General features: G+C 33.8%; 1 protein-coding gene across 3 annotated transcripts; it reads left to right on the top strand.

Annotated features, from left to right (window-relative positions):
- Positions 1-4,323: 4,323 nt before the first annotated feature.
- Positions 4,324-8,950, top strand: LOC111381575. Of its 3 annotated transcripts, XM_023005369.1 has the most exons (4): positions 5,136-5,379; positions 5,475-5,693; positions 6,509-8,419; positions 8,523-8,929. In XM_023005369.1, exons 1-4 carry the CDS (start codon positions 5,349-5,351, stop codon positions 8,912-8,914), a joined length of 2,553 nt encoding a protein of 850 aa, XP_022861137.1. In that variant the 5' UTR covers positions 5,136-5,348; the 3' UTR covers positions 8,915-8,929. The 3 variants fall into 3 exon arrangements, with proteins under 3 accessions (XP_022861136.1, XP_022861135.1, XP_022861137.1); XM_023005368.1 differs by having other exon boundaries at positions 4,324-5,693; positions 6,521-8,419; positions 8,523-8,950; XM_023005367.1 differs by having other exon boundaries at positions 4,324-5,693; positions 8,523-8,948.
- Positions 8,951-14,904: the final 5,954 nt, after the last annotated feature.

Here is a 14,904-nt window from a genome sequence, read left to right as displayed (position 1 = left end):
ACCTATAAATTTGTAAATTTGAATCTGCATGAAATCGATACCAACAATATAGATTTAAAATCGTATGTGATTTTCACTTTACTCAAAATTAGAGAGCAAAATTGTCAAACTGCTTAACGCCCAAATTTATAATTTTTGTTACACGGTGATCTAAAATTCACATATTTAAATTGGTAGGAACCAATACCTCATTTTTAAAGATTGAAAATCCATTACCACACCATAAGAAAGTTTGGGAGCCAGACTTCTTGGTAATATATAACTTAATATGAGCTAAACACTAATTTAGGTGTCAATGAAGTACTAATAATTAATAATGCTATTTATATGGGACCTATGTTTCTAAATTAAAAATTATTACCCACATGATTAACATCAGTTATACTGCAAAGCATTATTCTAATATTTTTTGACAATATTATCATAGAATCATGTTGTCATCATTGTTTTTGATCATCTTGTTCGACAGATGACAATGAAGCTATCAACCGTTTAAGAGTTTTTTGGGAGAATTTCTTTAAAATCATTTTTCTCCCAAAATTATTTGCAACCACTTTTTATTTGAGATTCGTAACTTTTCCAATTTTTTAAATACACATTTTTCAAAAAAAAAATATTTTTTACTTGAAAAAATATCTCCCAAACAAATGCTAAATTGGTGGCATAATCTCTAACAATGAATATCATTACTCATTATCTCAACTTTTTATTATTTAACACTCGTCCCTTCAAGAATTTGTGCATAAATTCTATTAAGAGTATGTTTGGCAATTGTAAATCATTCATAAATGGTCAAAGTTCATTTTCAAGCATATACTTCAATGTACAAATTAATAATATCAACTCAGACATCCAACTAATAGGAGGCGCCACATCGTCCCCTGTTTGGACATGACATTGTCCAAAAGGAATAATTCTTATCCATTTATCCACGTCACATTGGTATATCTATAGATTAAGCCATTTATACATTCTTCCCAAAAGAAAAGCTAAGTTATTATGTACAACACACGTTTTAAAGATGATCGGTACCAAAACTTGATTTACTAAAGATTGAGTAGCAATAACCTAATTTTCCCGGGCTATACTCATTTTCTTACCTTCAATAAGCCATGAGCAAATCAAGCTTTCTTAATGCACTGAGCTTATCCATTCATAGAGCACATTTGAAATTATGACGATTTAATTTTCACCATAATTACTACATCATTATCTTACCTGGCAATTAGAAAATTGACAGAATTGTTAAAAATGGATTCAATAAAAATCTGTCACGTGTGTCGACGCTTGGGATCCCTAGTGCTGACACCAACTTCCCAAAGCCATCATGACCAAAACTTGTTGGCCGAGTGTCTACACTCGAGACATGGTTGTCACACATGCCTTCCAAGTATTGACACCGGAAGTTGGAAAATAACCACATTATTTTGCAAAAGCAGCTTTTGAGCATAAAATTTGTATAACATCGTATCTACTAACATCGATGCTCATCTTATGTTAAACACTTGGGATGTGTAGTATAAATCTATTGATGGATAAACTTATGATGGATCTCAATATTTGAATTAAATTTAAAAATCACTAATGAATTCATATGATACGTTATTGATATTCAACATTAAATGAGTACGGGTACTTATTAGATCATTCCTGAACACCATATATGCATAAAACCATACCTATTACTTAACTACTTGAAGGTGCGAGATTTACAAGTAAACAGAAGTTCCCTTCAACTTCTTATTGTATTATCTTAAATCTTTAAAATGAAATTAAAAAATAAGTCTTTTATTAATAAAATTTGGCTACGGTCCAAAAAACTCGTCAATAATTAGGAGACACGTGTCATGCACTGGTTGGACAGTTTAAAAAATAAAAAACGATCAAACAGATATTGACACACAGTACTTGTTTTTAAACCCTGTTGGCTGGTCCTGTCAGAGTAGCATAAGTCATAATTAGAAGTGTTGGCGGTGTAGTATTTCACATGATAGCAAGAGTCCAAGTTGCGGTAGGGATATCGAACATACTAACTCCAAATGTCTTGTATCCACCATGCTGGAGTGCGCATATTATATGGGACATGTGTGGGCCCTCACGGCCTTCTATTTATGCATGAGCGCTCAATAATAAATCGAGATAATCAGCATCATAAATACTCGAATGCTAAATAATAAATCAAGATAATCAAGCTCAATAATATATATGGACAAGAGGATTTTCAGAAGAATTTATTTGTCTAGGTATTGCACCTGCATGCAGTAGTGTCAACACCTAATTGTGATGAATAAGAACTAACAGAAGATGAATTTTTGTTGTGTTTGAAAAAATAATTCCTTTCTTGAAAGTAGAGTCATATACAGGGGAACCTCATATTAATAATGAAAATTCCCATATATCATAGGAGAGAATTGATGAAAAAGAAAATGTGGACTTTGATTCACCTCCAAGAATTACAGGGATTTGCTTGGTTGTTCTTTTTCTTCTCCTTGGTAGCAGATACGAGTGTGTCATGTGTGTGTGTTTTGCAAAATTTCTTGGGCGTTGGGAGCTCGGGTTTACACCCTACATAGTACTTGTTTTACGTCCTTTCAACGGGTTTTTGAATTTAAAATTATTATCAAATACAAAATCTATTAACTAATGTTGCTGATGTCATTTTTGCTATTATTATTATTATTATGCATCAAGTAATTATTTATTTTTTTAGCGTCACGTTTTGTCTTTAAGTATCTAATGTTGTTTTTGGCGATTGTTGTTCGTCAAGCAACTATTAATTTCTCTACGATTACGTTGCGCTTTTAAATAGCTAACGTTATTTTGGCTACAAGCAATACTGATTTTTTCACAACTACTTTGCATTTTTAAATAGCTTTTGTCGTTTTGGTTATTGTTGTTCGTCAAGCATTACATTACGTCTTCAAATAATAAGTTATTTTTGGCTATTGTTGTGTCATAAAACTACCAATTTTTTCAATTAATGTTGCATCTTTATATAACTAATGTCATTTCTCAATATGAAAATTCATTTTTCACATTTCACCCTAAAAAAATATGTCAAATATCGTTTTTGTAAGCAAAAGATTGAAAATGATGGATAACAAACTTTTACTACTTTTAAACCACAACTTTCGATAGTGAAATATTGTTAATAAAAGGTCGCCATACATCCTAAAACGAACTCCTATAATTATTTAAATTCTTTTTGCTGCTTCTTTTTTGTTTGTCATTAATCAATATTATCTAGCACAAACACCACTAACAATATGGTTTTTCTCATTTTTATTCAGCAGTGTGACTTCTGTTCAGTCGTTGTTTTCAACTGTAACCACAAAACAGTGAAAACATCTATAATTTTAGTAGATAGAGAGCTAGTTTTACCCAAAGTCATGCATAATTTTATTTTAAATAATGTTATTTGTACATTATTATGTACAGATAGATGATATGAAAGAGAGTAAAAGATTATAATAATTAAATTTCTTTTCTTTCGATTTCTCTCTCTTTCAAGTCATTTATTTGTATTCAATGATGTACAAATAGAGTTACTCTTTCATTTTAATCATGTGACTATTATTCGGATTTTTATATTTTTTTCTCCACTCCTGCCATATCAAAAACTTCAATGATAAAATCAGAAAAATCTAGCATAATTTTGGTAATACTTCGAAAGATCCAATAATTTCAATTAACACATTTAGAATATAATTTTTTATTTGAAGTATCATAAGAAATAAAATTTACATGCATTGATTATAATTATATTCTTCCATCCATAACTTGTCAAATGAAAATAAATAAATAAATAAATTCGAAACGAAAGTCAAGAAAATCATTCCCCTGTTTGATTCCCATTTAAGTAATAATTTTTTTTTGAAATACGTGTATAATTATTTTATGGGAGAATGTGCGATTGAAAATGAAATTTGAAAAAATGGGCTCAAATTGGGGCTTAATAGTTAATACCACAAAATAGATACATGACTATTGTCGCCACGAAAAGGTTTGTCCATGTTTATTTTTCATTCTTTCCCTATTAAAATTAAAAATATGACCGTTATATATCACATCAAACTATCAAATTTGAATTTCTATCTCTTATATAAAATCTATAACGATTATATTTTTCATTTTTATTCTTACAAAAATGAAAAACAAACGGAACCATTAATGAAATGGGCTCAAATTGGGGCTTAATAGTTAATACCACAAAATAGATACACTACTTAGCTACCGTCGCCACGAAAAGCTTAATGAAATTTTTTTTACCATTCCGTAAATAAAATTTTGAATTTTTTTTTATAAATATCGAGCCATTGAGGAAAGATTTCTTCTGCAGCATTCTTATTGCTAAAACATTGAAACTTACCTAACAATGCAGATTTCTGTGTGCGCTTTATTGCCTACACACCCACCCACCTCACCCTACCCCCACTCTGGTTGTAACGAAGCTGAGTTGGCTCAGCGGTATAGACTCCTCCCGGTCGTGCCTTGTAGAGTGCTCGGGGACCTTGAAGCTGTAAAATTCTTTTCCAATATTTTAAATTATGCATTTATAACTCAATTAACATGCTTTTAATTTGACTAAAAACCACAATTAAGCACGCGATCGCATTTTCATTTTGAATCGCATAAGAGAATCTCTGTACAGTTCTTTTTTTTTTTTTTTGGTGGGTTTTGTTCATTCTGTTAACAATAATGTCACACGTTCAAATTTGGAATTGAATCCTCAATTTCAATCCTTTTAGTATTCTTTTATGCGCATTTGCTAATATACACACACATACATAGAGAGACTGGTAATTAATTTTTGGAATTGGATTTATTGGAATTAATTGCATGGGTGTTGTTCTATTATGTAAACAGCAGAAAATACATTTTTTTCACGTGTATTTGACAATTTTAGTATAAGGCAGGTTAATTTATTGATAATTATTTTTGGGAGTTTTACATGATCAGTTGATATAAAAGAAATTTGGTACAGAAAAGTTTATTTACTGACACTTATAAGTGAAGTTTGTTGCACAAGAACACTGCCAAAGTGCATACAAAATAACAATTTGAATATTTGTGAGGTTACTTGAATTCGGAACATACCTGGGATGCAACTTTCATTCCTCGGGAGAGAGTGATGCAGAAAAGGAATCAATGGATTCCTGGAATACCGGAGAAGCCACTTCTGCAGAGGTCTAGTGGCACTCCAGCTGAATTGTCAGGGAATCAGATGGAAACCACAAATTGGCAGGAATTACTTGGAATTTACTCTGGGATATTACTAGATGAGACGATCTGTAATGGGCATCAGAATGTCAGTCCAATTCGATTCGTGGATCTAAATAACAAGGAGCATGACCATCAAGACGTTGATGCAGTTAAAAGGTTCGTTGGCTTTAATCATAGTGCTGGAAATGTTGGCCCCAGCATGCAGAATTTGCACAATGATAGCCTTGTTTGGAATGTTAATCCTTTAACAGAATTACCTGGGATGAAGAATGCTATATATGCTCCAGTCATCAATGATGCACCAATGGAAAAAACTCGTGTTAAGGATAAGCCTACAGTTCTCCATCCAGATTCTCGAGTTGAAAGGAACTGGACAGGGCACAAAACCACTGGTTTGATACTTCAGCAAAATCATGTCTTGCACTCAAACCAAGATATCAGTGATCACAACCGGCTAAATCTGCCAAATGGTGAGCAAATCAACTTTTGAATAATATATTTATGGCATGTTTCGTAAGATGAATTGGATGGTACTGAACAATTTTAAAGTAGAAATTTTTTACAAAGGTATAGTAATTTCAATTCCCCAGATAAAGGAACAAAACATTTCATTTGAACTTCTCATAAGTATTAAGAAAAGAATACATTCATTTCCGCGTGCTCATGATGTATATCATATTCCTTACATACTAGTCATACTTTCAGGCTAAAAACATTGTTAGTCACTCAACTAATAGCGAAACTTCATGTTAGTCAGTAAACTTTATTTTGTACTAAAAGTGGTTACCAAAATGTTTTTTTTTTTTTTTTTTGTTCATTTTGGTCACTTAGTTAAAATCTATTTTTCATGCCCTAGACAAAGGTGAATAAGTGATAGTTGCTGAAAACTGGTTATAATCCTTCATGGAGTATAGGATTATCATCCCGACACCCTCCATGGTTGAGATAATGATAGGTGAAAGATAAGTGTTTTTAGTGGAATGTCCAATGAGGAAGACTTTGACGTGGCATTAACATGGAGGTCTACACATCAGATATTCGGTTAGAAAAAACTAAACAGATTTCAGTTGAGTAACTAAACCAAACTGAACAAAAATAAAAAATAAAAATTCCAGTGACCACTTTTGGAACAAAATAAAGTTTGGTGACTAACATGAAACTTCCCTCTGAGTTGGTGACTGCCAATTATAATATTCACAGAAAATATGAACATCAACAAATTTTCGCATAGAATATAATTGGAATTTAATCACAAATTGATATATTGTATGCTGTATGTTAACAGATTTTTTTGCAGTCCCCTGTTGGCCCAATTATAACCTGAATTTACCCCCAAGATCAGAAGCTGGTGAATCCTCAAGTGCACCCAGCTCCTTCAAATCAGCGCCAGTAACACCAGATAAGCAAAAGCAGTCAAAGAGCTCACAGATTGCTGGAGTACCACATTTGTTATTAGACAAAACCTTGAGCCCTGAAAAAGATGAGCAAGAGAATGTTGAAAAATCTCAACCACCCAGAGGTGTTTTTCCTGAGGTAGCAGCAGTACCACATTCATTGATAGGCAAAATCTCAAGCCTGGAAAGAGATAAGCAGGAAAATGTCCAAATATCTCAACTACCTGAAGATGTTCAGGAAAAACATGATGAACATTTGAACAGACTAGACTCATCATCTGCAGCCATTACAACATCACTTCAGGAAAAGTACATTTCAGAGGACAAAAATTATGGGGGAATTGATCTGAACAAGACACCACAGCAGAAACCGCCCAAAAGAAGAAAACACCGGCCAAAGGTAATTGTCGAACAGAAACCCCAAAGGACTCCAAAACCTGCTTCTACGAACAATAATACTCCCAAAGAAAATACTCCAGGAAAAAGGAAATATAAACCCAAAAAGGACATCAAGACATCTACTCAACTGACTGATGCAAAAAATAAGGTCAAAGTTGTTAATCTTAGCTCTGCAGCAAAACCATGTAGGAGAGTATTAAATTTTGAATTGGAAAATGGAGTTGAAAAGGAAAGCAAGGAAGGAACATGTGGTAAGCAGGCAGAGACCAATAATGAAAATAAGTTGCCTTTCAATTTGAATTTAGATTCTCAGGATGCGGAATGGTACTTGGGACTCGATGCGGTATCTAAAACATCTAAAGTGAAGGAAGGGCATCGAAAAGAATACAGCTTGGAGAAGCCTGAATCGGCGAATTTATATTCTTCCATCCGCTCTGTTAATCAAATCCTGCCTCAAGTGTCATTACCTCTTGCATCTGTAGTACCACCAACTACAGCAAAGGACAGCACTTTGAATGTGATAGCAAGGATTTTGAATATGCGAAATGGCAAAACAAACCAGAGAGGCAGCCAGAATGGTTACAACCAGGTAAATCAATGCATCAGTGGAGGAGTAGCCCAGCTTGTTATCCAAGCAAATGCCACTAAAGCGAAGCTTGATAGAGAAAGGCAATTGATGCGGCTGAGTAGGTCTCGACTTCTAGAAGATTTGGTGGATATAACTGAGGAACGAGGATCAAAGAGAGAATATTCCAACACTCAGCTGACAAATCCTGGAATTGTCAAGACAGGCTCTCAACAATTGTGCCATAGAGTTTCTAAGACGGGCCAGCATAGCAGTGATAGCTGCAAATTATGGCAATTAAGTTCAGGAACTTGTAAGAAAAAGAAGGTCGAGGGTAAATTTGACGGAACCTCAACCTACTTGCCCTCTTGTATTACAACTCTTAAAGATTGCTCAAGGCAGGTTGAAGGAAGAGGCATTGACAGTGTCCATGAAAATAGTTCCATATCACACCTGAATTATGGATTACGAAAACCTGAGCTTGAACTAAAAAACACCAACAATGTAGTCAGCAAGGTCACAAGTGAGATTCGGCAGCAACATACTTTATCGCAAGTGCATTTTTATACAGAACAAATTGAACAGAAGAAATTCCATCAAACCACTGAAGCAAAAAGTGTCAACAACCAGACTGCAGTTTCTAATTGGAATCTGAATGATCCATCCCAGAGAGATCCTGTGTCAACCCAAGGAAATCAAAGTATAACTTCTCCTTCTCCTTTGTCAGTGAAAAAACAGACCACCGGACCAGCATTCTCCAGCCAAGCATTCAGTATGGACCAAGTGTTTAAGCAAGAGGGCAGGAGTGCACGAGGATATCCCAACAAAGAACCTGCCGGTAGCCATATGTTGCAAAAGCTATACATTTAGCATCAACCTGAATGGCTCTTACACAAATTTATTATTTGAAAGAGTAAAGCAGATTTTCTATTTTTGTGCAGGCTCACTAGAGGAACTGAGACATATAACTTCAGTTGATGAAATTATAGATCATTTTAAAGATCTACACATTGCTAATAATGGCAAGGAAATTGTTGGGGAAGAGCAAAGTGCACTCATACCATACAAAAGAGACAGTGTAATTGTTCCATATGCGGAATTCAATCCACTCAGGAAACACAAGCCACGGCCAAAAGTGGATCTTGACCCTGAGACTAACAGATTATGGAACCTTTTGATGGGGAAGGAAGGAAGTGAAAGCACAGAAACGATGGATGAGGACAGAGAAAAAAGGTGGGAAGGGGAAAGGAAAGTGTTCCATGGACGAGTAGACTCATTCATTGCACGGATGCATCTTGTTCAAGGTATTTGCATGCAGAACTCTGAAATTTAACATAATTACTGATGTCATGCTTATGCTAGTCAATTATATTTTATACCACGATTCTCTAATCCAACAAATACTTACGGTTTTTACATTTTACTCAGCACGTTTGATACCCACTTAGTGAATTGTTTAATAAAAATCAAACTTGGAATAGAACATAAAGGAATGAAAATTGGAAATTTTATTTATTTATTTATATGTATGCAATAGAACTGCGAAAGCTATTTCAGTAGTTATTTATTATAAGAAACAAAGAGTAACAGTGCTGCCTATTGCTAACGATTGATATTGCATCTGGCCAATAGACGCATCTTTGGTCTGGTACCCTGCTTGATTTCATCATATTATGATCGCCTTGAATCAACGATTGTAAGATTTAATAGAATCCCAAGTGCACTTTTCACCAATTCGTTGTGCATCATGCAGAGTGCACGACTACCATCGCCATAATTGCCACTTTAATATTTTAAACTATTTTAAGCCCAATCTCTTATAATTTGGATTTGTGGGCTTATCTCTTCTCAATGGAGGATTCTCATCCCTTGGAGTCCTGTTATACTTCTATAATTTTCTATTATTTTCATCTTTCTCCAATATGGGATTCTTACCCCCTTGCATTCTTTTAAATTTTTCCAACTAACCATTTGACGGTTTTCCAATGTGGGAACAAATTAATCTTTTTGGAGAATATTATTTAACGACCGGCAACCATTTTTCCAAATGAACTAATTTTTTTATATCTATGTTTTCAGCTTCAAGACTTATGCTTAGATAGTCTTTTGGACTTGAAATTTCACTCATTTGAAAACTTTCAAGGTTAATCATCATACATGGTAGAGGGAGACAAAATTCTAACAATTAACTGAAAAAATTACATGCACGATTTTTCAAATTCTTGCAAGTTCACATGTTTGACATGTGAATTAGCCATGTGTCTAAGGTCCTGGTTTTTCCATGGGTTTAAGTAACTAGCCAAGCCACATAGGAGACAATGCCATCCCCGACTCTCATGTAGGAAGAATTATAAAGAATATTTATTTAATTGCATACTCCAAAGAAGTTTATCCTTTTACTTGTTACATGCCTCAAGCCTTTTTTCTTAAGGACTTATGTATAGTGCATGCTACCATTACTGCAATGTACATTACTCATTGACATGAGATCTTGATGTTTCAAGTGTTGGGTTGCGTTTCCATCATTGGTAATTATTTGTTGGCTTTAGTCCCATCTAGTTTGAAGTTTCCAAACCAGACGTGTTGCATGGCCTTTCACCAATGAATCTGTCAAGTTTTGACTAGACTTAATAAGATCATGGTTATTACACCATGAGCTAGCAATTGTCATACTGAACTGTGCCTTCATCCAATATTCTACTATAGACAATGTTGTTTCACTATCCCTATGTAAAGGCATAGGTGGCATCAACTTTGCCTAAATAAGAATTTTATTAATAAATTCTTAACTATTGAGCTTCTTTATTGGAAAAAGAAAGTTCTACAAATAAAATTTTCATAGTGTATTTACGTTTTCTTCTTAGAGCCCAATATATTATTCCACCAGATGTGAATATTCACCCACTAGTTAACGAGCAATAATCTCTATGACCAATTTAACTAGCATGGATGAAACCTTGTAAGACCATATAATAAAATTGCTCATTCTAAGTGTTTTAATATTCTATATAAGGCTTGCCATTGCAACTTACTAGTAACATGCTCAATTTCCTTGACTCCAAAAGCTTTATAGGATCTAGTTGATGACAGAGCATCCATTAACTCAAGCATATTCCAATTAAGAGACTTCTCAAAGCCAGTATTAGGATATAATCTAATACTTGAATCAAAAGTTGTGGTAATTGTCTTGCAATGAAAATGATTTTCTCATTAGATTTTCAATTTAGCCCTTGTTTGGAGGAAATTTTTAGGGCAAAAAAATCAATTTTTGGACCGTTGGCCACCCATTTGTAGGCGTTTTTGTTGACCAACACTCTCATAGGTGTTCCAACTAACCCAAAAAGGTCAAAATTTTGTTTTTTTTTGTTTTTTGCTCCAAATGAGGGCTCAGTAAGATTAGGTTAGCATGATACTATGTTCCCCAAAAATTTTAATATCTGACATCACATCTAAAACACCTAATAGATGACGATAATGGCTTAATATCTTTAATGCTTTCTTATTCAGTTCCAAATATTAGATTTCGTCCGCCGACAGATGTAACACCTTTATTGTCACAAAATTCGCTTTTTGCACATGAATCAATTCTGCATCACTTTAATAATACTTGATCAATTTCTCGTGCTATTGTTTTCGAGCCCATTTAAGTCCATATTGTGAGTTAAATTTGCACTTTTGTGCTCTTTTCAACTATAACAAGCTCTTTTGGTTCAATATAAATTTCTTCATCTAGCTCTCTATCTAGGAACACTATTACTTCCATTTGATGTATTTCAAATTTATATATTGATACTAGAGAAATTAATATTCTTATAGTAGTTCCTGTAACTAGTACACCAGGGGCTAGGCCTTTTTTTTCATATAAAACCTAACTACTAGTCTTGCTTTAAACTCATTCAAAGGTTATCAAATTTCACCTTCTTTTTGAAGATCAATTTGCAACCAATAGGTTTGATCATGGTAGAAGATTAATTGATTTCAATGTATTATTACTCATTATTGAATCCATTCTATCATTAATCACCTCTTTCCAAAAGGTAACATAACTTTTTACATCTTCATATGTTAGGTTATCAAACTAAATGGCATGTATAATAGTAGTCATTGGAGTCTTCAGTACCTTCTACTTGTTTGGAAAATCTCCCAAACAAGCAACGAAAGCAGTGGAAATAAAAATGAAAAATGAGCAAGAGGAGTGAATTATGAATTAAAGTTTGTTCGACAAACTACTGAGAGAATGAAATCAATTAACTAAATAAATATCATAATACAAGAGCTTCCTTACTCTCTCAACCTCTCCCTACACAAAATTAAAATACTAAATTTATGAATCACCCACGTTATTTGATGCATGGAAAGGCCAGAGTGTCGTACACCAACACACGTTGGGCACGGTTGGATGTGTCATATTTGCCACTTGGCGTGTCCCCTTTTTTCTTATTCACTCTAGTCGTCAACACAACCTACCCGTTTTGTATGAATAAAGAGGAGAAATTGCAAAGAAAATAAGAGAAAACAATAGATCGATGAACAAAATGCTAATCGACACTTGGTAAAGCAAGAAAGGGGAGAGGAAGAGATAGATTTGTGTAGATTTGTTAAGTTGGGAGACAGTGAGATTAATTTTAGACGTAGATGAACCTCAATGCAAATTGGGGAAGGGAAGAGAAATCGTTTCATTTTATCACATGTTTTTCTTTTAGCGCTATAGCAATATTGGGCTTTTCGTTTTGTTCAAAACTTCTGTTCAACAAGGTTGATTGTTAATTCAAAATGAGTTAGATTGTGGGAAGGTTTGACCTATTGCAAAATGACCCTTGCAATATTAACCCTAATTACACGAATCAATGGATTTCTAATTCCAATTACAAAATACTAATGTAACTTTAATAAGACCAAAAAATAACCATCGATAGGCTTAGGCATCGAGTGGTACGGTCCGGTATTTCAATACTCAGAACATCCATTACACTTCGAGTATTTCGTAATTAAAATCATTTGGTCCATATGGTTACTGGAACTAACCCGAACCGTCAATTCCGATTCGGGTTTAGTTCTATCGATATTTTTTTTAAAATCAAGAACTGACAATATAAAATAACTTCACAATAACTAGCAAAAGAAATAAGATGTCATCAAATATATATTTCAACACTTTCTTAATCTAATGCAAATATTCCACCTAATAGCATCCAATATCTAGCATAAAGTATTTAATTTTGACTATGACTTTGTTGTGTTCCCTCAAAAAAGCTTGTGGGACAGGCAATACGTAAGTGTTATCAGGAGTGACTATAAACGAGAGTGATATTCAATCATTTAAATGAATGAATTTGGTTGATATATGTACTTACTACTAGGACCTTATTGCTACTTCTTGAGCGGGGTCATTTCGTCAATGTGAATAATTGTAAAAAATAAAAAACTTATAAAAATGACTTAGTTTCAAAGTTGGATACCCACGATTCCAGTTCAAGAACTAAGAACCTTTTGGGACCCGATTATTTCTCGGTTTCAATTTGGAAGGTTGGGTACCGATTAAAATGTTAAGTCTTACCAGTCTGCATAATGCGCACATATACCTTACTCTAGTTTTTATCTTTTTAAAACTTTTCTCTATACGTGAACACACCTTTGCTACATGTTTACTTCTCGCTTTTTATTGTGCATTCTCTTTGTACGATTAAATAAGCTAATCGTTGATGATCAACTAACACTTTAATCTAATGTAGATTTTGTTTTGGCTAAAATACACATCCTTTGATCTGATCCACCACATGATTTCGTCATTTTATGATCACCTCAAATCAACGATTGAAAAGATTTACTAGAACCTTGAGTACACCTAACTATCTTTATTATATATTTTAATATAAACCATGTGTATGACTGTTTGTATAGTTGATCGTTGATAGTTACGGTGATTAAATCACTTGATCGCTGATGATCAACTAATGTTTTAATCTAACCGTTGAGATTGCATCTAACCAACACACATATCCTTTGATCCTTGGATTTAACATTTTGGTCACTTTAAATCAATGACTGAAAAAACTTAATATCACGTCAAGTGCACCTCGCACTATTGTGGAGTGCAAAATACACCACTAGCGGCTCACCTCTCACACGCTTAATGAGAGGCCAAACGCACTTAATTGTACCTTGCCATATTCTACACTTACTACTATAATTAGTTTAAACTATATTTTATCCAAGCCTTTATTTTATGTTTATGGGCTTATCTTTTTCCAATGTGGGATTCGTATAGTTCTTGTAGAGTATATATTCTTTTCATCATTCTCAAATGTAGGATTTTTATTGTAGCGACCCAACCTCTGTGCCCAAATCGTTATCATACGTACTATCCGCTGTATGAGAGTCTAAACTCATCTTACCCCTTACTAATTTCTATTGTGTTTCCATGATTCAAACCCATGACCTCCTTCTTAAGAGAGACTTAAGTTGAATCTAATTGATACTAGGATCCAACTTAATTCTCTTTTTGGGGAAATGTCATGGATCGAATCTTTGGGGCACAATAGAAATCCTTGAGGGGGTAAGCAGGCATACGCTCATCCGAAATGGACAATATGCATGATATAGCGGTTTAGACATAGAGGCCGGGTGATGCAATAAGGAAACAATTAAAAGTCTATTCAAGGCGAAAGACTAATAATTAGTAGAATTCGAGTTTATTTAGTAGTTTTATTTTGATAATGTTCTCTTTTATTTTTAAGTTTAGATAGGAAGTTCATTTAATTTCAAACTCCTTCCTATATAAAAGGGTTTAGGGCAATGTTTATGGACACACCTGAATTATATGAAAAAAGTATTTCTTGCCCTCAATTCTTCCCTTTGATCTCCCTTATTTCTTATTGTTCCTTATCAATTTGTATGCTTCTGCATCAATCTGGTATTAGAGCAATTCATTTTCCTTTGGCCTAGCTCAAATTCAATTCCACAAACTGTTTCCATCCAATCCATATACACCGCCCTCCACCGACCTTCAAGCTCTACAACCACCTTCAAAACACAACCTTCAACCCTTGGGACAACAAAATAAATTGTATCAACGCAGCAGCAGTTTTTTGTTTGTTAGTAGTTTATATTAGTTATCAAAAAAAAAAAAAAGAGTTACTGTTCGGCGTTCACGCCCAATATTCAATTGTTGATTCATTTTTTTCATCAATAAAAAAAAAAAGTTACTGTTCACGCCCCATATTCAGTTTTTTATTCATTTTTTTCATCAGTAAAAAAAAAAAAAAAAAAGTTACGGTATTTTGCCGCTCAAAGGTTCTTTTTCTGTTCAACAAAACCCTTTCT

The sequence above is a fragment of the Olea europaea genome, unplaced genomic scaffold (genome assembly GCF_002742605.1).
Source record: "Olea europaea var. sylvestris unplaced genomic scaffold, O_europaea_v1 scaffold2334, whole genome shotgun sequence".
Lineage (NCBI taxonomy): Eukaryota > Viridiplantae > Streptophyta > Magnoliopsida > Lamiales > Oleaceae > Olea > Olea europaea.
Note: the sequence above shows the minus strand (reverse complement) of the source record. Positions and strands in the feature narration are given on the sequence as shown.